The sequence below is a fragment of the Carassius carassius genome, chromosome 13 (assembly GCF_963082965.1).
Source record: "Carassius carassius chromosome 13, fCarCar2.1, whole genome shotgun sequence".
NCBI lineage: Eukaryota > Metazoa > Chordata > Actinopteri > Cypriniformes > Cyprinidae > Carassius > Carassius carassius.
In genome coordinates, this window is record NC_081767.1 from 15,767,310 (window position 1) to 15,790,706 (window position 23,397).

Below are 23,397 nucleotides of genomic sequence, written 5' to 3' on the forward strand. Positions count from 1 at the left end.
GTGAATCATGCAGTGGGTCCACACCTTCATTGGTACGGGACACCTGGGGATATCTCGCACTCTTAGTCTGATTCGCAATTCCTTCTGGTGGTCATATATATCAAGAGTAGGGTGGTCATATGTGCCGTTCATATGTGCCGTCCCAGCCAGGATTTTAATAATGCCTAAAATATCCAAGTTTTGTCTATTTGCATTGTGCAGGTTGATCGTTGTGTAACATTCATGAGAGCTATAAAGAGCAGAGCAGACAGCTCCTTATGCTTTCGAATCACTTTCACGTGTTTGTACGTTCATTCGTTTAACTTGAAACGCACTTTGTTTTTTGTTTTTTTTGTGTGCAGCAACACTTCAAGTCAATCGAACGAACGAACAAACATTTGCGCATATTTGCATCGCTTTGATCGTTCCCTCTAGATCTCACCTTCTCACATGCAGCCCCACGATTGGTTGATCATGTACAATACCTTTATAAATACGTTATTGGTCAAATTGCTCTGGATGTTTTAGGCAATATTAAAATCCTGGCCAGGACGTGTCCCGTATGAATGGCGCATATGGCCACCCTAGTCAAGAGACGTTGCTGCATATGTGGAATCATGTTCACTCTGTTTCCACTCCAAAACCCCTAGACAGCTACCATCTGGTCTCCTCCAACCACTGCCAATCACTTAACGCCCTTGGTCCCATCTCTCAATTGACTTTGTAACTAATCTTATGGTTACACTACCATTCATTATTATTGACCGTTTCTCCAAATCTTGTCACCTTGTAACATTAAAGGGACTACCCACTGCTATGGAGACAGCTCAAGCACTGTTCCACCATGTTTTAATTGTCTTTGGCCTTCCAGAGTATATAGTCAGTGATTGGGGCACCCAAATCACTTCCCAAGTCTGGAAGGCTTTCTGCAACCATCTGGATATCAACGCGAGCCTAACTTCAGGTTATCACCCTCCCAGTGTAATGGCCAAATTGAGCAATGAAACCAGGAGATCGGCCGATACCTATGGACCCACTGCAGTTGAGAGCAACATCGGTGGTCTGAGTTCCTACCCTGGGCAGAATATGCCCAAAACTCTCTAACTCACACATCCACAGGCCCCTTCCAGTCATCCAGGGGTTCCAACCTGCCTTAATCCCATGGTCTGGTGAACCCTCCTCAGTCCCAGCGGTGGATGAATGGATTCATCATAGTGAGAGGGTGTGGGACAGTGCCAGTGTCCGCCTTCATCGAGCTGTAAGAAAACAGGAATTACAGATCAACAGGTGACTTCACCCACATCCTCCCTACCAACCAGTTCAGCGGGTCTGGCTCTCAACGAGGGACCTCAAGATGCTGCTGCGCAGCAGAAAGTTTTGGCCCTTTTAAGATTCTCAGAAGAATAAATGAGGTCACTTACCAACTGGAGCTTCCTGCTAATTATCATATTTCCAGTTCTGTAATGCCAAGCCAGCAGAGTAAGCCCTCACCCGAGGACTGACTGTGTTCCACTCCCTCTGCTTTCTCTACGGTCATTTCCTTTTTGGTTGCTTTATAACCAGAGACTGTGCTCATCCTCATTGCGAAATATTGCCAGTTTACTTGCCTTACCAAGCGTTTCTCTCTGATATTCTGACTGCCTGTACCTTGTATGGTTCTGCCTTTATACCTGGTTACCAATTACTTGGATTCTTTCCCTTGTTTAGTTTGCCTGATCAGACTGATGCATGTGTTTGGACCTTTTGCCTGCCTGCTCACCCTAGCCTTTTGGATTTCCCCTGTAAGTGTTGATATGTTGGCCTGTTATTCTGGTTTCGACCCTCTGCCTGCTTTCACGTTACTGTTTACTGAAGCTGCCCTTAATAAACTCCCCCATATGGATTCAGACTCTGCCTCGGCATCCTCATTGCAACAGTTCACTTTAGATAACCATTGACAACTTTTTTCTCCATTCAGCCTCATATTTGGCAGCTTTCATGAGCAGGTGTAAGGGAAACAGGTAAATTTAGCTCAAAGGGAATCATTTAAGATTTTAACCCTCTGGAGTCGATTAACGCGGATACGCGTTATAAGTCATTTTCTCCTGATAACCCCAAAAAGAACTTAAATTACACTTTCAGTTTTAATCGTACAGATAAGAGCAACACATCAATCGAATCTGTAAAGGGTCTACTTTTTTTTGGATACAGACATAATAACAACAAAGCTTTGTGCACTTATAAAATAAAGATAACAAACTAGGTGTGCTGTCTGCAGCCTTTGTCTGCGCTGATCTTCATTTACAAACACGTCATTAAAATGAACTGTAACTCCGTGAATACTCAACGAAGAGACACGAGAGAGATATCTATAGAAAGCTTGACATGTCTACTTTTTTGCCGCTGAAAACAGATATTCTGTGATAAAGTAATCCATATGAAAACAACGCGATGTCCGTTTTTCACGTCTCCCTTCATTATATCTAATGTGACCAAGCCCCTGCGCTGAACGCGCTATTCAGATTCAAACTGAAGCGCGCGGCTTGAATATGCCCACACGGAAGAAAAAGCAGCCAGACTGTCCTTCAAATTCTTTTACTTAACTGTTTGCTTCGCGATGAGAGGAATATATATAGACATAAATCACCCCAAAAAGATGTGATGTGGTTGAGGATTTGAGAAATGGATTTCCTCAGAAAAAAAAGAATGAAGCACTTTATTCAGCAGAGATCATAAACATGAGTAAGTCTCTTCTTATTTATTTATATACAGTGTTGGGGAGTAACTAGTTACATGTAACGGTGTTACGTAATTTAATTACAAAATTATTGTAACTGTAATTAGTTACAGTTACTAAGAAAAAATGAGTAATTAAATTACAGTTACTTATGAAATTTTTTACGATTACAAAGGGGATTACATTTGAATATTTACACACATCCACATACAGATTTAACTGATTTATTTCCCAAATTGCACTGACTTTTCTGAGACATACCACCCTAATAATTTCCGGGATGCGGAAATACAGTCTAATTCGTAGAATCCAGTCATAAAAACGGAATGCCTAACGCGGACGGAATATGCCACATTTTGGATGACTAAATCAAAAGTAGGTCAGTACACTTGAATCAAAACATGACATCGACTAGTGTCTGTGAATATAAAGCCCCAAAAATGCAATATATGACTTGCACATTCTGCGTGTCTGTGGAAATCAGGCGCGGACTGGACACCGGGAGAACCGGGAGAACCGGGAGAACCGGGAGAACCGGGACAATTCCCGGTGGCCTGGCAGGCGATTTTGCCCCACTATTTAATATCATTATTGTATAATTGCCTGCCGAATGTACTAAAGCGATCATTTGCGAATCCGTCATTTGATAATTAAATCTCTAATAAGTCATGAAGTGTTAGTTGTGACTCGCGTGCTCTCCGCGCCTCCGCCAAACGGTTTGGATCAGAGGTAGCCCCTAATCAATGCGAGAGAGTGGAGTGTGGAAGCGCACAGCTGGAGCAGAGAAGCAGAACTCCTGTTCAGGGTTTCAGGTCAGTTTCATCTGTAAAGATGCTTTTTTTGTCTTTGTTTTTTTATTTATTTAATCAAGCAGCAGCACGTTGCTCATCAGTCATCACTCAAAATACTCTATAAAGGACATCATTATTATCTGTTGTAATGTTACAGTAGTAATTTAGCTGAAAAAAAATCCAATTTCCAAATCCAACACAACCCTTACGAAAATTAACATTTTAATATTTAACTATAAATCCAGAGAAAATGGTTACTATTGTTTAAATGTGATAACCAAAAACGTTAAATTATTTTACAAATGTATTTATTTAAAAATAAATAAAAATCCATTTGCAAAAAACAAAAACAAAACAAGGTTATTTTACTTTTATATAGGCTAATAAAAGCATGGTAATTTTTTGTAAGGGAAAACATGACTCGTGTACAGTATTAGGATTTTTCTATAAAGATATTGTAGTATTGTAGAGTATTGCATTGTAAAGTATAGTTTTGTTCAATCTTGAGTATTAAAGTCATGAGAGAGATGGATAACAGGGCAAAATAAAGAGACTGAAGAGAAAAATGGAAGTGAAGGTGCAGTTCAGGAGAGAACTTATAATTATTTTGCATGTCCCCAAATTAAAGATTTAAACCTTTTTTATGTCAGGTCCATACAAAAAATAGTTTTGTCCATGAATTTGTTTGTATGAGTTTGAATTTTCCAGTCTGAATTTTTTCCCCAGTCCGCCCCTCCTGTAAATTAATGGCAAAGACATGGTTTCATTTACTACACATAGGCCTACTGAAGCTCGCAGTGTTTTCAACCCCTGCCGCCTCAATATAGGAGTACACGAGCACATAAACATAATTTCTAGAACTGCTCTGTGTCACTTCATGTGCATTTTACTTATTTTGAGAAAACTATCATCATATACAGAGACAGCAGTTCAAAAAACACCAATGTTTCAGGAATTTATTACACAGAATACGTCACATGCTTATTAGATAACTGTATTTAAGTTGATGTATATGCTTTTATTTATTATTCTTTAATTTTCACAAATTTAGAAAAGTAATCAAAAAGTACTCAAAAGTAATTAGTTACATTACTTTAATAAAGTAATTGAAAAAGTTACACTACTATTACTTTTTAAACAGGGTAACTTGTAATCTGTAACCTATTACATTTCCAAAGTAACCTTCCCAACACTGTTTATATACTTGTACTAGTTTTCACATAACGTGTAAACATTTTACTAGTTAGACTTTTTCCAAAGACTTTTTCCAAACTATAATTCCTGACTAAATGTATAATCAAGTGAAACATTATGAAGTTTCAATAACAATATACAATACTATACCATTCAAAAGATTGATGTAAATAATATAAATGTAACAAATAGATAACTGTAACAAATGTAAAAACAATGCTGTTCTTTCAATTTATTCCCCCAAAAACCTGAAAAATATTCTCAGCTCTTTTCAACATTTGTAATAATAATAATAATAATAATAATGATAATAATAATAACAATAAATGTTTTTTTTTTTTTTTTTTTTTTTTGTAGAAAATAAGATTGTTAAAAGGATTTCTGGAGGATTGTGTGACTGGAGTAATGATGCCGAAATATTCAGTTTGAAAGTCAGCTTTGATTGTTCTAATAAACTGTTTAACTGCTCCCCCAAGTGGATATTAAATTATGTTGTGGGATAATTAAATATATTGTTAATAAACTACAAACATCAAATTATATACATTTATTTTGTCCTCACATTCTTTCTTGTAACTCTTCCCTCTCAGTGGCACAGATGACTGAATGGCTCATTATGCAGCTCATTATGCAGGCCTTTGTCTTCTCAGGTGTAAATCACAATGATATTCATGATAGTTGACACCTACTCGCATATGACTTTTACGAACAAAAAGTGTCTTTGAAAATTTAAATCAATATATTGTTTTCTGTAAGTGAGTAAACAAGATGATTTTCACATAATTTAGAAAGAAAAATTCTCAAAAATCCCAGGAACCAATGTTCTGTATGTGTTTTATGGCCCTATTCAAGTGATTTAACATTTTTAGTTTTTCACTAACCATGCATAACATTTTTTTTCTCAAAAATACAATCATGTACATGCATGCATTTCACATATTATTATTAGCCCAGTTTGTGCTGATTACAGTGAGATTAGACTTCACCCATTTAGATATTTATAAGAAACTGAAAAAAGCACAAATGTAAGGGCATGACAAAACTTCTCCAGGCCCGAAAAATACCCTTAGACTGCAGAGGGTTAAAGGGAATTTGAACAGAATCACTGTTTCACGGCTGATCACTGAGACGCCCTGCGATGAACTGAACGAGCCGTTTAACATCAAATCTGCGCTGGATATTAATATCCAAAGTATAGTGAAAACTATCAATTAGCACAGTATCAAGATCGGCAGTTTAAGACATTAACTTGTAAGCACAAAACAAGATACTTCTCTTTTCAATATGAATAAGGCTTTATTAGATAAATCTAAGACATATAAACTAATCTAGCACATAAAAGCACGCAATCACATTTTCACACAAGTTGCAGGAAGATCGAAAGTTAGGGAAAGATGAGTTTAATAGAATAGACATGTGGAATCCCAAGTTTACAGCAATACGTGAAATTGCATAGACATGAACAACCATCAATCACTTAATTAACCCTCACATTGAGTTCCTCAATGAGGTTAAAATATTCTAACCGACCCTCTGATCTCACATGGACTACTTTGTTGATGTTTTTCTTACCTTTCTGGACATGGACAGTATACCGTACACACAGTTTCAATGGACTAAAACTAAAATATCTTACACTTTGTCTTATGGAGGTCTTACGGGTTTGGAACGACATGAGGGTGAGTCATTAATGACATAATTTTCCTTTTTGGGTGAACTATCCTTTTAATCTAATACAACTTAACATATGCATTATACATATATACACACATAGGTTGTAGTGTTGCAAAGATCATATGTACAGGATACGTGATTCTTATGACATAAAACATTCTATAGCGCAGGGGAATGTATAAACAATGATCGATCATCTTCTTTGTATGACCTGACAGCGTGTAGTGGATGATGATCAATCAGTTCTTTCACATCAACAGCAATTAAAATGTGAGTGGGTGTCACACAGTATGCAAACAAATGCCTCTCAAAGCCTATTGTTTCCCATTTCTGAACAACAAGCTTTACTGATGGTGTTTTTGATGTTTGCTCCATCAACAGGATGGTTTGTAAGAGCCCAAACTGGGGTTCTCCGTCTGTGTCGTAGGCAAGGAACAGTCATGCCTGGTCGGTATCTTGTACTGTTTACCTAAACCCATTCAGGCACAAACACTTCACTGAACAGAGGGAACCCTGTCAAACCACTTTGGATGTTTTTAAATTCTTCTAAAGTGGCCAGAAAGGAACTCTGCCCTGGGCCAACTTCCAAATTGTGGCTCAAAATTGTGCAAGAAAGAAAATCATAACACTGCATCATCTGATGCCGAAACGCCATTGTCTTGCAGATGTTGCGGAAGTTGCATGTGATGTGACTAATCCGTTTAAAGAAACCATGTTTGGCCTCAAAGCGCATTGACCAAAACTGCATCAGGGGGCCTAGCTTCTGAATTGCTGTTGGGTAATGCAGCATGAAGTGGTGTTTTGTATGCAAATGTAGGTGGGGAAAGAGCTCCAGAAAAAGGCAGTGATGCTCCTCAATGATCTTTCTCAAGAACTCTGTTGCTGGAACAGTGAGAGAAGGAGAAAAAATAAACTCCATACACTGGAGCAGGAGCAACAGAAGTTGCCACTCTTTGTTTCCCACTGGTATCAGGTCACCAATCATGGTAGGCAGTAACCTAAGCAAGCACCACATCTGAGCTGCAGATTGGTGCATAGACATGTCCAGGTATTGAGGTCAGTTTTGCTTATTAGAGAAGGTTTGTTGCTTTTATCACAAAACCCATAATCAAAGCTTGTGATTCTGTTGTTCAGCTTGTCAAGCGTAAGATGTTTTTGTTCAATTAGTTTGGAGTGTTCAGAATGATGCCATCAGTCTCAAGAGACCTGAGTTCTGCAACAATCGGGCTTAACAGTGCATCAAGGCCATAGGTCTTTGCATCGTCAGTTTTGTACACTGCTAAAAGGAAATGTGACCGTAAGCTTGACAACAACTCTTGTGGCAGGGTCTTTATGATGAAATATAAAAAGCCTAACTTATGAGTCATAGTCTTCGATCCCAGGGGATTGACAGTTTCACAGTCATCATTATAGAGCAGAAGAGAGATTGAAATCTCTTTCAAGAAAAGTGGGTGTGTTTTACAAAACTCCCCATCAAAGACATCCTGAAGTGCTTCTCTGTTTCTCTGCTGCCATGACAGCATGGTTTCCAACATGCCAGGAATGTTAAGTACCTGGGCTAAAATTGGCTTCAGTGGAATACGCTGAAATGTATCAGGGACAGCTACTTGTTTGAAAACACATTTGGAAGAGTCTGTTTGCTGTACATAAGAATCTCCAGGCAACACTTCCTCAATGGGCTGAATGAAGGTACCTGATTTTGCAAAATACTGCATCGGTTTATAATCTGACTCCAGGCCTCTGAAGGGCTCTGCAGCATTTGTGAACTCCTGTCTGAGTTCCTCTACCTCTGGAGTATGTTCATGGCCAAATGTCTGAAATAATGACATTGTCTTTGATTGTAGTTTCCCGAAAATGTCACTAATTAAACTGGAGGTCTGTCGGACTACCAAGTTTATGGTGGAAAATGTCTGAGAAGGTTTAGATCTCAGGTTAGCTAGAAAAAGAGCTACCCGTTTGGTAATGCTGTCCTGCTCCAAATCATCCCATTCATTTTCAGCATCCTGTACTGGTTCCTCTGTGCTATATAGGAGCTCAAAGGACTGGTCTGGACCACCACTGGCCTCACAAAGAAGCTCTTCAACCTGGTCTCTATGCTGCAGTAGGTGCCTTCTGTAAGACCTTATGTATGAAAATGTTCTGCCACAACCATTTTCACTACATTGAAAGTATGTTGTGGAACTGTTTACATTGTGCACTGCACGTAAATGTGTAAAAAAGACACTTTGTGTCACCAGGAATCTGCCTTTTACATCTAAAGCATATAAATGGCATATGTTCAACAAGGCAACGCTTCAGTGAGTTTTGTGTGAATAGTGTCTAATGATTAAGTGTCCGACCCAGTTCTAGCAACTCACAAATTCTTTGTAGTATTTCAGGAACTTCAGCCTAAGACCGATCTTTGGAATTAGGCAGTTAATGGTCCCCTCATCTAAAAGCAAAAAAATTATCCTCATCAATTGCCTGTTCTGAAAAAGAAAAACAAAAGAAACACATTTTTTTACATTTACTTAACGTATGACTCTTCGACAGTTTACCAAAAACTATAACACCCAAAAGGAGATTATATACGTCAGTTTTGTGTTGTTTAACATATCTAGAGCCCAATGTACATAACGCAAACTAGGAAGGTCAAATTAAAATTTAAAATTTTGATATTCTGCAACTGTAAAACATTTATCCATATTTGGATGTTAAAAACTGACCACAAATTACAAGCAGATCAGGAGATAACAACAGATATAATGCATTGGTGGGAGATCAATTCTAAAAATGTTAACTTATCTTTCTATACATTTTTGGGTGATCAACGTATAGCTGTGCATTAAAGGGATAGTTCACTTCCTTCATTTTCTCAACTGTTCGGTCACCCTCATTCTTCAAAATATCTTATTTTGTGTTCAACAGAAGAAAGTCATGGTGGTTTGGAACAACATAAGTAAGAGTAAATGACAACATCTTTGCAGAAATGTAAATTAGTTCACTTCCAGCATAAAAAAAATCCTGATAATTTACTCACCCACATGTTATTCAAAATTCATGTTCAGTCAAAAAGAAATGAAGGTTTTTGAGGAAAACATTCCAGGATTTTTCTCCATATAGTGGCCTTTAATGGTGGCCAACGGGCTGAAGGTTCAAATCACAGTTTAAGGCCCAATCCCAATTCTATTTTATACCCCTTCCCCTTCCCCTCGGCCTACCTCTTCCCCTTGTCCCTTAAAACAGTGTGCCAAGGGGTAGGGGAGAAAATATTCCCCTAAGGATTGGGACACCACTACTATGCCGTCACACGTCATCATTCGTCGTCTAGCTCTTTCAATACACACATATACTGGTGTGCATTAGAGCCTTTAATTATCGCTCTGTATTAATGAGCTGCTTACTGACACACACACATATCGGAAATCGCGCAGCTCACACATCCAGGAGAAAATAAACTTGTCAACGCTGTCCCATGACTTTTATTAAATACAGTTTAAATACTGAATCGCTACATTATATTTTCCAGCGACGAGAATCTGTTTTTAAGTAAACTCACTCTAAAAAGATAAACGCACAGACGTGAATACACGCAACTTCCATTTTTCTCTTCTCTTTCTCTCTCTAATAGGCAATATTTGAGAAAATGGTTTAGCGATTTCTAATTATTGGGGGAATTAGCCCGCATCAATGTCTATGGCAGTTATCGCCCTGATCAGACATATGCTGTGGCAGTATCATGCAGTCTGTAATGATATGACGTTAGCAAAGATTGCAAACATTTCTTTGAGTAACATGACCGTTAATATGAACTCACAATTGAATGTAACATAAAACAATTGATTACTTGTCGTTAAAATATTTATGCAAAAAAAGCTTACATTTATGTGTCTTTTTGTTCGCTGTAGCAGCCATGTTTCCGAGATAATTCATACACCTTCGTTTGAAGTGTGGTCCTGAAAAATCTTAGTTTGAAGGGCTATCTGGCCCTTCCCCTTACCCCTCGAGACACCCCTACCTCTTCACGTGAACGCGCGAACGAAGGGGTAGGGGAAATGGGAAGGGCTAAAGGGTAGAACTGGAATTGGGCCTAAATGCAGCTTCTAAGGGCTCTACATGATCCCAGCTTTAAAACAAACAAAAAAATTATATATTCAAATTGTATATACTTTTTAAACGCTAATGCTATTAAAAAGATAATAAATTTAAAATATAAAAATATATTTAAATGAAATTTTATTAATAAGATTCGGGAGGAGCGCGTCAGATACTTAGCCTAATCAACACAGGTGGACCATAATCAAGTAATCAATCCCATAGTATAAATATCGCTGACTTCCCTCTATCCATTGACGGTTTATCAGCATGCCGGTTCGCTTCGTCTGTCACCTGACCACAGACCCAATTTTCGTACTAACGAAGAGAGCTGCACAGGAGATTTATAAGATCTGCTGCTTTTGCCAGACCCGAGATCATTTCTACCCAGCCAAACACGGCCGTTGAGCAGCATTAGCGTCATCGTGACAGCTGCTCTCATCGCCAAGCCACACGTCATGGCCAATAGACCGTGCAAGCTCCGAGCTCGCCTTGCTCGACACAACGATCGTGCCGCCCGAGACCGAGCTCTCCCCGAGCGCTGGATTGCAGCAGAAAGAACCCAACCAGCCCGGGTCGAACCCCAGTTCTCACCGCGGCTCAGCCTTTCACCCCGGCGTTCCGGCCGAATGGCAGTTTGAGGCCGCTTCCTCTAGCGGCGCAGACCGCGCGACGTTAACCAATACATTTTCAGGCGAAGACGCTAAAAACAGGTTCTTCTTTTTCTTCATTGGATTTTTACGGCAGTTGGCATCCAAGTGTTGCATCTAAAAGCAGGTTCACGGCTAAAGTTTGTTAAACGACGTCATGACGCAGTTCCGTCTTCTTCTGCTAGTGTTTTATGGCGGTTTTGGCAAACCACCCATTCCGTCGGATGATGATGCCACTTTTAACCACGAAGCAAAGGCATTACCTTCGCTTTACCGCGCACGTTTAAACCTCACGGAAATGATACAGACTTAAGTTGCATGAAGGAAGAAAAAAAAAAATGCTCGTAAGTCTCTGGATAAAAGAGTCTCTGCTAAATGCTTAATTTAATTTTAAATTTTAATTTCTATGCAAGTTTTCTGGTAGGACCAAATAATTTAGGGACCTATTTCACCATTCACCGGTGTGATCACTCAAAATTCATCTAAAACGCATCCGCCATAGTGTTTCAACGCAGGATAGCAAGTGTGAGTAAAATAACTGTCGCCTTTTAAAGTCCACATGAAATCAAAATTGACTATATTTACTTTGTTTGCCTAAATTGATCGTTTTGTGCTGAACAATTCATCCATGCGAGCCAATCCACTCAAAAAAAAAAAAAAAAAAAAAATTTGCCTTCATAATCTTTAATCAAAATCTGAAAATGCCCCTCCCCTCTGCATTGGAGGACCTTCACCGATGATGTAGGCTTGAGGAATTTGGTGTCTGCTTAATCCGTAACCACGTCCATCAAACTGACACCGACAGTAGACAGGCTGCCTGTGTGTGGCGAGCATTGACAGCGCATGAAAGGAGAGATGGCAAGGAGGTGCATTTTTGTAAATGATCCTCCGTGTGTTCCTGTTCTCATCTTCCTCCTTTTCCTGCTGAAAACTAAATTGCGGTGATTCAGGTGGCGAGTAATCCTCAACAACCGATTGTAAACTTGCATTTAGATCTGCCTCCATTTTTTGAATTAAACACCTACTTATCTAGATCCAATCAGGTGCTAGTTGGAAAATAAGCCACGCCCACTATTTTCCTCATTTATAATTCCGTTTCTCTCGGAAATACGTCACAACACTGGAGAAAAGTCGTTTGCAACTTCCGTTTCACGGGGACTTTAAGCACCGTAATACGAAAAAACTGGCAAGTAAACATCTTTAGAAACCACTTGGAAGCGAATAGCACATAACTGCCATTTACCCATTTGCTTGCAAGCATCACCAACGGCCCCAGTTTATTATCGTTCATTTTCACAGCACGTTTAACATCACTCTCTTACCTGATCTGGATAAACCCTGCATCAATTGAAAGCCAATTGACCAATATTTCGATAAAACATCATTTCAGTGACAGTTATTCAGTAATTATGCCAGGAAAACGATTCCTATTCCTAATCGGTAAACGTCGAAGTGTTAGCTCGTGGACAAATGTTGATCATGGATCTAGTCAGAAAGAATCATGAGCAGAAACATCTTTATTTTGGGTACGTAATTTCTGTCTCCATGCCAAAAATGGGGGGTGACTGGTAAGGGGTTAACGTTACTGCTGTAATCATGTCTTTCGGTACAACGTCTTACAAGACTAAACATGCTTCATCGTTTCCAAAAGCCTCTGTTTCCACAGTCCATACTACAACGTGAAAACAGCGTTCCAAACGTATCCGCTCGGGAGACCGTCTAAAGAGCCCGGAGGCCAAACGAGAGGAAAGATGCTTTTCCAACAGGAACCTAATAATGTGGACAAGGCTTGAGGAATTGTCAAATCAGGCAACCAATTGCTGAGCTGGTGACACAGTAGGCTACCCATTCATTTTTAGCGTGCCCCATCAAATGTTACTAACCCTTTTTTTTTTTTTACTCTTCCTACAGCCAACATCTACAGCAGCCGAAGCAAGTAGTCTTGCACGTACCTCCTCACTGCCGCAGCAGTGTCTGCTCCCGCAGGAGCCTTTCCTATACCTCATCACTGCCGCAGCAGTGTCTGCTCCCGCAGGAGCCTTTCCCGTATCTCCCCACTGCCGCAGCAGTGTCTGCTCCCGCAGGAGCCTTTCCTATACCTCCTCACTGCCGCAGCAGTGTCTGCTCCCGCAGGAGCCTTTCCTGTACCTCGTCACTGCCGCAGCAGTGTCTGCTCCCGCAGGAGCCTTTCCCGTATCTCCCCACTGCCCCAAAAATTCATTTCCGCTTATAGGTATGCCATGCATCCTAGGTTGCGGTGACAGCATCATGTATCGACAATAGCCAAGACGATATTAGGCCCATTCTCCAATCAACGTTTTTTATTATAATTATTAGGCGGCCTACCATAATTCGGCTATCAAATCGCTCCGTTATCCCATCTCAGCACTGCACTTCACGCTCGCCCGTGCTCTCAAAGGATGACGTGAGCCTGCAGGTGGCAAAGAGGTCTCCATCCACAAATAGACATGCATCGTTTGCATATATAAGGTATTCCATCGTACTTTAACAGGTAAATCCGATACGTGCCATATTTTAAAGGAGCTCTCACTAACGGAGTTTAATGCCACAGTAACAGGACAAGCGAGATGACAGTAGTGCCGACTACATGAACTAGCAGTTTTAAATATAGTATTTTATATTTAATGCCAGTTTATCAGTACGTCCGAAAAATATATATTTTTCGATTATTGGTGATTCCATAGGCTTTTTCGTGCACCTGCATGGTTACAATGGCAAATAGTAAGCTCAGACAAGTATAAAGAATCTTTCTCTTACTCCACCCATGCACGATTACATCGTCGATATGTACCATCGATCTCATGTGCTGACAATATGACAATTCGACAACGACCACATCGCCGATACATGGCACCTATTTGGGGTACACTGGCACAGGAAATCCAATTTATTTTTGCACGCTTAATTTCGAATACAATGACTGCACCAAGATTTTTCGGACTCATTATCGGAAGCAGCTTATTGGATTTGCTAAACAATTATTCAAGTAAGCCTCACAGCGTCTACCCTCGTAGACAACCAAATCCTCCTTAGTATCGAACTCCCTGTCAGGCGCTGCAAGAGTGCTCCCGGTTGAGCCAACCTTTGCCTTCTCCATTCAACTATCAGCAAAGCTTACTCGTATGACATCGTCCCATGGTTTCACAGACAAGGCTTAAGCTAGTCCCAGACTAAAATACATGTTTGAGCTGTCTCAACTGAAAATATCTTGCTCTGACACATCTTAAAACATGTCAGTGTCATTGTTCTGTGTCAAGATGCACACCTGTAAAATTTTCCTCTAAGGCATTTTTGTAAAAGTTGCTTAAATATCTTAATTTAACTAAGGCCTAGTCCTGGCTTAAGCATAACCCCATTTGTGAAACCAGGCCCGTGAGTATTAAACTCCTGTCAGATGCTTTCCCGCTTAAGCAATCTTGGACTTTCCATCCGACCACCAGCGAAGCTTACCCGATTAAAAAGCCAGATTAACACCGGATGCCGGCCATAGCCTCCCGGCCAGATAACCTTACCTTTTTTCTATCCTATGGCCGGCAAGGCTTCTCTCTTCGATGCCAGGAGCTCGAGCTCCCATCGGATGGCGACGAAAGCCTCCCGGCCAGACAACCTCACCTTTTCCATTCTGCGGCCAGCAAGGCTTACCCGTTCGTTGCCAGGAGTTCACACTCCCATCGGACGTAGGTGAAAGCCCCCGGCTACCCTTTTGCCATTCTGTCTTACGTACGGAGAGGTTTACCCATCCAATGCATGGAGTCAAGGCTCCCATTGGACATAGGTGAGAGCTTCCCGGCTAGACAACGTTACCTTTTCCGTCCTTTGGCCAGCGAGGCTTAACTGTTCGATTCAGTGAGCTAAGCTCCTGTCGGCCGAAGGTAAGAGCCTCCCGGCTGGACATCCTTTTCCGTCCTTTGGCCAGCGAGGCTTAACCGTTCGATTCCGGGAGCTAAGCTCCTGTCGGCCAAAGGTAAGAGCCTCCCGGCTGGACAACCTTTCCATCCTTGGCCAGCGAGGCTCACCCGTTCGATGAGAGTGCTCCCATCGGACGCTGGCGAGAGCCTCCTGGCCAGCCAACCACGACCATTCCACGTGGTTTAGGTTACAAAACCTACAAGCAAGCCGTTCGATGCCGCAGGTACCAAACACAAATAAACGCTCCCTCATTCCTACGGTCGTCAAGGCTTACCCGTCTCTTGACGTGATTAGCAAACTCCCATAAGATGCCGACGACAGGCTAACGACCACACAAACTTACCTTTTCCATCCTACGGCCTGCGAGGCTCACCCAGTTGTTTTTGGGGAACAGGAAGTCCCCGTTGGATGCTGGCAAGAGCCTCCTGGCCTCCTATCGTTACCTTTTCTGTCACACATCCGGAGAGGCTTACCCGTTCGATGCGTGTGCTCCCTTCGGACGCCGGCAAGAGCCTCCCGGTTAGACAACCTTACCTTTTCCTTTTCTATGGCCAGCGAGGCTTACCCGTTCGATGCGCGTGCTCCCTTCGGACGCCGGCGAGAGCCTCCTGGACAGACTTGCTTTACGTTTCCATTCTACGGTCGGCGAGGCTTACCCGTTCGATGCCTGTGCTCCCTTCGGACGTCGGTAACAGTCTCTCGGCCACGCAACTTCCCTTTCAATTTGACGATAGGCGAGGCTTAACCGTCCGGCGCTACGAGTCTCGTCCTCTCGCCAAATCCTGCAAAAAAAAAAAAAAAAAAAAAAAAAAAACCAACAACTCTCAGCTACCCTCACATCTTTTAACCCCACCTGGCGAGGCTTACCCGTTCGATGTTCTGAGTTTAATGCCCCATCGGATGCAGCGAGAGTCCTCCCAGTCGGGTCTTCTTTTCCACTCTCCCCGTCCGGCGAGGCTTACTCGTCTGATGCGTGTGCTCCCTTCAGACGTCTGGCGAGAGTTCTCCCGGTCGGGCCTATGCTTGCCGGCCGCAAGTGAGTCTCATCCATCCGATGCCGTGAGTCGGGATCTCCCTTCGGATGTCGCCAGAGTCCTCCTTGTCGGCCAGCCCAAAGCTTTTTATCTGCCAAACCGAGAGGACCCAGACGTCCGTCATTCTGAGTCTCAATCTCCTGTCGGAGGCTTCATGGGCCCTCTCCGTCAGCTTTAGGCCCTTCGCCCACTGAATAACAGGGGCTATCAGCCAGTAGGGCCTGTACGCCGACACGTGACCTATTCCGGTCGAGGCAACTCGGGTCCTCCCGGTCGGGCACCACAACCACGCTGCTCCTCCTCATCGGCCGGTAGGGCTCACCGTTCCAATGCCACAAGCTCCAGTTGAGCATCGGCTCGAGCCCTACCGACCGGGCGCCAACAACTACGTAGTTCACTAGCTGCAGCCGGTAGGGCCTACTCTCCCAATGCCCAGGTCGCTCCCTCTGGAGTACGTAGGCCCTTCCAGCCCGCCAACGAGACGACTTCTCAGGAAACCAAATCAGCCCCCGCCAGTACTCTATGCTTTTTGGGGGGGGCATTCTTTAAACTGGCGGCTGTCCTCTTGTACATTTGCTTTTTTGGGGGGTACTCTAGGTTCGGGCCATTCCCGAGCTCGGAGCCCTTCCCCGGACAGCACGCCAAATACGCATACCATACCTCAGCTAATTATATGTAAGCGTGAACTAGTGAAATGTTAATCTATTTAGAAAATGACAGATCATTTCACTAGATAAGACTCTTATTTTTTTGCTAGGATTATGTAGTGCCCTTTGAAGCTGCATTTTGAACCTGTAATCTGTTATGCAGAAGTCTGTATGTATGGAGAAAAATCCTAGAATATTTTCCTCAAAAAACTTAATTTCTTTTTTACTGAAGAAAGAAAGACATGAACATCTTGCATGACATGGGGGTGAGTAAATTATTGGGAAATTTTTATTCTGAATAAAATTCAGATTAAAATCCAATTTTTTTGGCAAATAAACACCCACGCAAAGTAGATTGCATTCGAATTGTTAAATGCACAGCTACCTGTGTCTATAAATAACTTGCATCTGTGTGCAGCATTATTCTCTTTTAGAAAATGCTGTGCATTTAATTACTTACTTACTGTTACCGTTTACGCTGCCGGAAGGAACACGGAGCCGAGGATACACGAAATAAGGCTTTTATTATATCCAACACATGAAGCACAGAGGTAGACACACGTAAGTGGATAGTAGACCCGACAAAACTGAACTGAAAGGACAAGGTTTAAGTACCTGGGATAATGGGGAAACACAGGTGGATGGAATCACTAAATTAACAGGGACATGGAACACATGGGGAATAGAAGAGACACACCTGGGAACTAATCAAACCAAATACGGAAGACAGAAACTGGGTCACAGGGGCAAAAACACACAAAATGAGTCCCGGTATGTAACAATACTCCCCCCTCCCGGTAGGTGCGTCCTCGCACCGTAGAAACAACAGAGGGAGGCGTGGGTGGGAACTTGGGAGGAGGTTCCGGTGGAGGACAGACTCCCAGGAGGGGGCCAGCAGACAGGGACCACGGAGGAAGGAGCCAGGGAGGAGACAGGAGCAGGAGGAGCCAGATGGTCCACCAGAGACCAGCCAGGACAGAGATCCATGGTGGAGTCGACGGCGGGAGGAGCCATGGTGAAGGAGGGGTCGACGACACCAGGGGGCCGACAGGCGGAGACAGCACCGGTGGGTGAGGAGCCCAAGATGGAGCAACACAGCCACAGATCCAGGGTGACGTCGAGGATCTGGAGGGCCTAGGTGGAGCAGAAGGCTCAGGCGACCAAGGAGTAGGCGGGGTCCTGGAAGACCGCTGTGGAGCCGGAGCGACCGAGGATGGAGGTGGAACCAGAGGGAAGGAGGAGCCTGACAGAGCCGGAGGGATGGAGTGACGAGGTGGAACCAGAGGAGTGGAGTCCCGAGGCGGCGGATGGTCGACGACTGACCAAGGTGGAGCCGGAGGGACAAGGGAGCCCGGTGGAGCAGGTGGGATGCCAGGCCATGGTGGAGACGAGGGAGCTAAGAGCCAAGGTGGAGCCGCTGAGTCGAAGGACCGAGGAGGAGTCCAGGGCTCGGAGGCTGGAGGCGGAGACAGGGCCTTAACGCGCCAAGGCGGAGCTGGAGACTGGCAGCAAATCAAAACGAGCGAAGCTGGCGGTGCATTTAATGTCATGTAAACTTGACTGTTGTCGCACATTTTTTTGCCTTTTTATAGCCCTCAGTATTATGTTGTGTGTGTAAATATGTTAAAATACATGTTAAATGTATAAATATATTGATACGAACCTTATTTCTCCAAATATTACAGCGTGTGTGTGGCATCCACCTCCACCTTGAATTCAGTCAGCCCGCACTGCTCTGAGCCTGCACTGAGTTGATTTGACCCAATGAGCTGGGTTATTGCGTCCGAGTGGGGGAGGGAGTGCATTGATTTAGCTCTCCGTGAAAACGACCCAGAAAATAACCCAGCGGTTGGGTTACATAGAACTACCCAAAAACTACCCAAGACTGAGAAAATAACCCAAAAAATTTACCCAAATGGCTCAACCCAGCACTAGGGTAGAAAAAATAACCCAGGATTTTTTAGTGTGAATATATGCATTGAAAAAAAGAGAAAACAGTTTTATAAAGGCTTTATTAGATATTTGGCAGTCTAAATATCAACCAGCAACAAATTAATATAAAAATATTCACAATTTACTTCTTTCTGAAAGTCTAAAAACAAAACATGTTTTTACTTGACTGGTCTATCCACTCCTGCTTGACTTGACTATTGGTTACCCTATGAGGTAATTGACTACGGTTAAAAATCATTCATCCATATTAATTATGTCTATAAAATTGCAAATTTTGTATCAGCTCATTTGCACTTGTCATGTGCATTTGTGCTCAAACTTTGGGATGCTTCTCTTTCTATACACAGTCCTGCTTTTCCATCACCTTCATACTAAGGTGGAAAACACTATTTGTCGAATAATGGGAGACCCTAATTACCCTCTATTTTCCAAGGATGGAGACGTAACTATTGGAGGAATTTTTGCAATCCACAGAAAAGAAACATTACCTTCATTTGAGTTTACTCAAAAACCTCAGCCTCTATCATGCTCCAGGTTTGATATGTTTATAATTGTGTGAAAAACAGAGCAGATTAAGTATTTTATATAAACTGAATAAAAATTTATATTCATAAAAATGAATCCATAAATAATAAAAACCAATATATGGAAACAAAAATAAATATGATTATTTAACTTATTGTATGCATGTTTATTCATTTAGTTGCTATTTACTGGTTTTATGCTTCCACAGTGTGAATCTGAGAGATTTCCGGCTGGCTCAAACTATGATCTTTGCCATTCAGGAGATTAATAAAAGTGAAATTTTGCTCCCAAATATTTCTATTGGCTACATAATTTATGACACATGTGGTTCAAGACTGTCTACCATGACTGCAACAATGGGACTGATGAATAGCCAAGACTTTGGACCAGGAAACATTTGCAATGGACATTCTCCCTTACATGCTATTATAGGAGAATCAGAGACTTCTGCCACAGTGATTCTGTCCAGAACAACAGGACCTTTTAAGATTCCAGTGGTAAAGAGCAGTAACAATAAACCTTTTGACATACACACCATGCTGATGACTATATCACCTCATATATACCTCATTATATATATATATATATATATATATATATATATATATATATATATATATATATATATGTATATATATGTATATATAATATGTACTCTTTTTCAGATAAGTCACTCATCATCTTGTGAATGTCTCAGTAACAGGAAAAATTACCCTTCGTTCTTCAGGACAATTTCTAGTGATTATCATCAGAGCAGAGCACTTGCATCCATAGTCAAGCACTTTGGTTGGTCTTGGGTGGGAACTGTGAACAGTGACAATGACTATGGAAATAATGGAATGGCCATATTTCTGAAAACAGTCCAAGAAGAGGGGATTTGTGTGGAGTACTCTGTAAAATTCTACCGAACAGAGACAGAAAAACTCAAAAAAGTGGTAGACACTATAAAAAAAGGCACGGCAAAAGTGATTGTTGCATTTATTTCATTTGTTGAGATGGGTTTACTTATTGAGCAACTAAGTATTCAGAATATAACAGGCTTCCAAATGATCGGTGTGGAGCCGTGGATAACTGCAAATACATATTTCATGCCAAAAAGTTTGCATGCAATGGAAGGGTCACTGGGGTTTGCAATGAAAAAAATTAACATTGAAGGGTTTGCAGAATATGCTATAAAACCATTCTGGGACACAGCTTTTCCATGCTCAAAGAGTGAGGGGAATTATACTAAATATGCATTAAGTTGCAGCAGATATGAGGAACTGCTTGCGCTGAAAAATTACAATGAAGATGTTACTGAACACAGATATTCAAGCAATGTCTACAAAGCAGTTTATGCTGTGGCTCATTCACTACACAGTCTACTTAAGTGCATAAAACAAGAAGGTTGTGAGAAAGGCCTGACAATACAACCACAGCAGGTAAAATATAAAATAAAGATGAACTACAATTGGATAAAAAGAGGGAATAAAGTGTCTAAATGTCACAATTTCAAAACATTTTTCCTCTAGGTGGTTGAGACTCTGAAAAAGATAAATTTTGCTATAAAAACAGGCGATCGTGTGTGGTTTGACAGTACTGGTGGCGTAGTGGCCCTGTATGAAGTTGTGAACTGGCAGCAGGACTCAGATGGAACATACCAGTTTAAATCAGTGGGATACTATGATGCCTCATTGCCTACTTACCAGAATTTACACCTTAATGTTGAAAATATAATCTGGGCTGGAGGACAGCTGGAGGTAAATGGCAATATCCTTTTTTGTCCTTGTATTTGTTTAAATCAAAGCAACATAATATTAAAAGTTTGATTTTGAGGACAATATTAAAAAATAGAAATATTAAAATATTAAGAAAGTTTTTTTTTTTTAAGAGAAGTATTTACAAACTAAATTAAGTGTCCTGTTACACATTTATGCTTCTGTACACAATGAATTATGTACAGTATTTTATTATTATTATTATTATTATGCATTTTCCCCCCATGTAGAAACCAAGGTCTGCTTGCAGTGAGAGCTGTCCTCCAGGCACTAGGAAGGCTGCACAGAAAGGAAGACCTGTCTGTTGTTATGACTGTATTCCATGTGCAGAAGGAGAAATCAGTAATGAGACAGGTAATCTTCAGATCTTTTTCTCCCATGCCAACCCCCCCCCCCCCATTTACTTTTAAGGATGCAGTTTCTTATCAAAGGATTTTTTTTTTTTTTTTGGGCTCTAGCTATAATGATCACAAATTCCTTTCCAGATTCATTTAACTGCAAGCCGTGTCCATGGGAATACTGGTCTAATGCTGAGAAAAATAAATGTGTTTTGAAGGCTGTAGAGTTTCTGTCATTCACAGAAATTATGGGAGTAGTGCTAGTCTTTTTCTCACTGTTTGGAGTAGGATTAACTCTGCTGGTGGCCATCCTATTTTACAACAAGAAGGACACCCCCATAGTAAAAGCCAACAACTCAGAACTGAGCTTCCTGCTGCTCTTCTCATTGACTCTGTGTTTCCTCTGTTCACTTACTTTCATTGGTCGTCCCACTGAGTGGTCCTGTATGTTGCGTCACACAGCATTTGGGATAACTTTTGTTCTCTGTATCTCCTGTGTTCTAGGGAAAACAATAGTGGTGTTAATGGCCTTCAAGGCTACACTTCCAGGAAATAATATCATGAAATGGTTTGGACCTGCACAACAACGCCTCAGTGTTCTTGCTTTTACACTTATACAGGTTATTATCTGTGTGCTTTGGCTAACAATATCTCCCCCATTTCCTTACAAAAATATGAAATATTATAAGGAAAAGATCATTCTTGAGTGCAGTCTGGGTTCTACTATAGGTTTCTGGGCTGTACTCAGTTACATTAGCCTTCTGGCTTTCTTGTGCTTCATTCTCGCTTTTCTGGCTCGCACACTGCCTGATAAATTCAATGAAGCCAAATTCATCACATTCAGTATGCTTATATTCTGTGCTGTATGGATCACATTTATTCCAGCTTATGTCAGTTCCCCTGGAAAATTTACTGTAGCTGTTGAGATATTTGCTATTTTATCTTCAAGCTTTGGTTTATTATTTTGTATTTTTGCACCTAAATGCTATATTATCTTGCTTAAGCCTGAACAAAATACAAAGCAACACTTGATGGGAAAAACAGCATCTGTGTCCTTAGCCCTCCAGGCATACTGATAATTTAAAACAACATGTCGATATTAACATGAAGAAAAAACAAAACAAAAAACATACAGATGCAAATGCTCGCCTGGGAGCAAATTTCACAAACATAGAAAAACAAAAAACAAAAAACAAATAAGTAACGCTTTAATTAAAACCCAGATGAAAGATATACCAAATTAGTCTCATTAACAACATGGGGTGAAATTGTTCTAAACAGCAAAGATTATTAATAAAACACATGATGCAATTGGCTGTTCAGTTGGGTATACTTCTTTAATATTGTGCCTTACAAATATCATGAAAAAAAGAAACACACTAAAAAAGTCAGAAAAAAACTTAAGTAACATGGAATAAAGGTTTTTTTGTTGGTGTTGTTGTTTTTGGTTTTGTTTTTTTTGAGTGTTCTAATTGAGCAATCTACACACACAGTACAGACCGACCAAAAGTTTGGACACACCTTCTCATTCAAAGAGTTTTTTTTTATTTTCATGACTATGAAAATTGTAGATTCACACTGAAGGCATCAAAACTATGAATTAACACATGTGGAATTATATATGGAATTATATACATAACAAAAAAGTGTCTTGAAGTCTTGAAGGAGTTCCCCGAGAGATGCCTAGCACTTGTTGGCCCTTTTGACTTCTGTCTGCGGTCCAGCTCACCCCTAAACCATCTCGATTGGGTTCAGGTCCGGTGACTGTGGAGGCCAGGTCATCTGGCGCAGCCAAAAAAAATAAAGAAAACTCTTTGAATGAGAAGGTGTGTCCAAACTTTTGGTCTGTACTATATATATATATATATATATATATATATATATATATATATACACATCACTGAATTAAACTAAGTGAGCAAACTGTTAGTGAGCATGTATTAAAATGATAAATGCTAGTTAAACAAAATAAACATCCTCTGTATGCAGCTGTCCTCCACCTGAGAAAAAACTCCAGTTTTCAACACAGTGGTAACCCAGTGTAATTGAACCCACTGGCCCTCTTCTGTCATTTTTGACCGAAACTTTTTATATTTTGAAATTTTAAAATTCATAGCTTCATCAGAATGAGATTA

The 23,397-nt window shown here is 41.1% G+C and overlaps 1 protein-coding gene across 1 annotated transcript; it reads left to right on the forward strand.

The window, feature by feature from the left end:
• The first annotated feature begins 18,949 nt into the window (after positions 1–18,949).
• LOC132155619 (extracellular calcium-sensing receptor-like) lies at positions 18,950–22,338 on the forward strand. Its single transcript, XM_059564357.1, has 6 exons — positions 18,950–19,176; positions 19,376–19,664; positions 19,833–20,588; positions 20,679–20,906; positions 21,155–21,278; positions 21,410–22,338. Exons 1-6 carry the CDS (start codon positions 18,968–18,970, stop codon positions 22,336–22,338), a joined length of 2,535 nt encoding a protein of 844 aa, XP_059420340.1. The 5' UTR covers positions 18,950–18,967.
• The last annotated feature ends 1,059 nt before the right edge of the window (positions 22,339–23,397 follow it).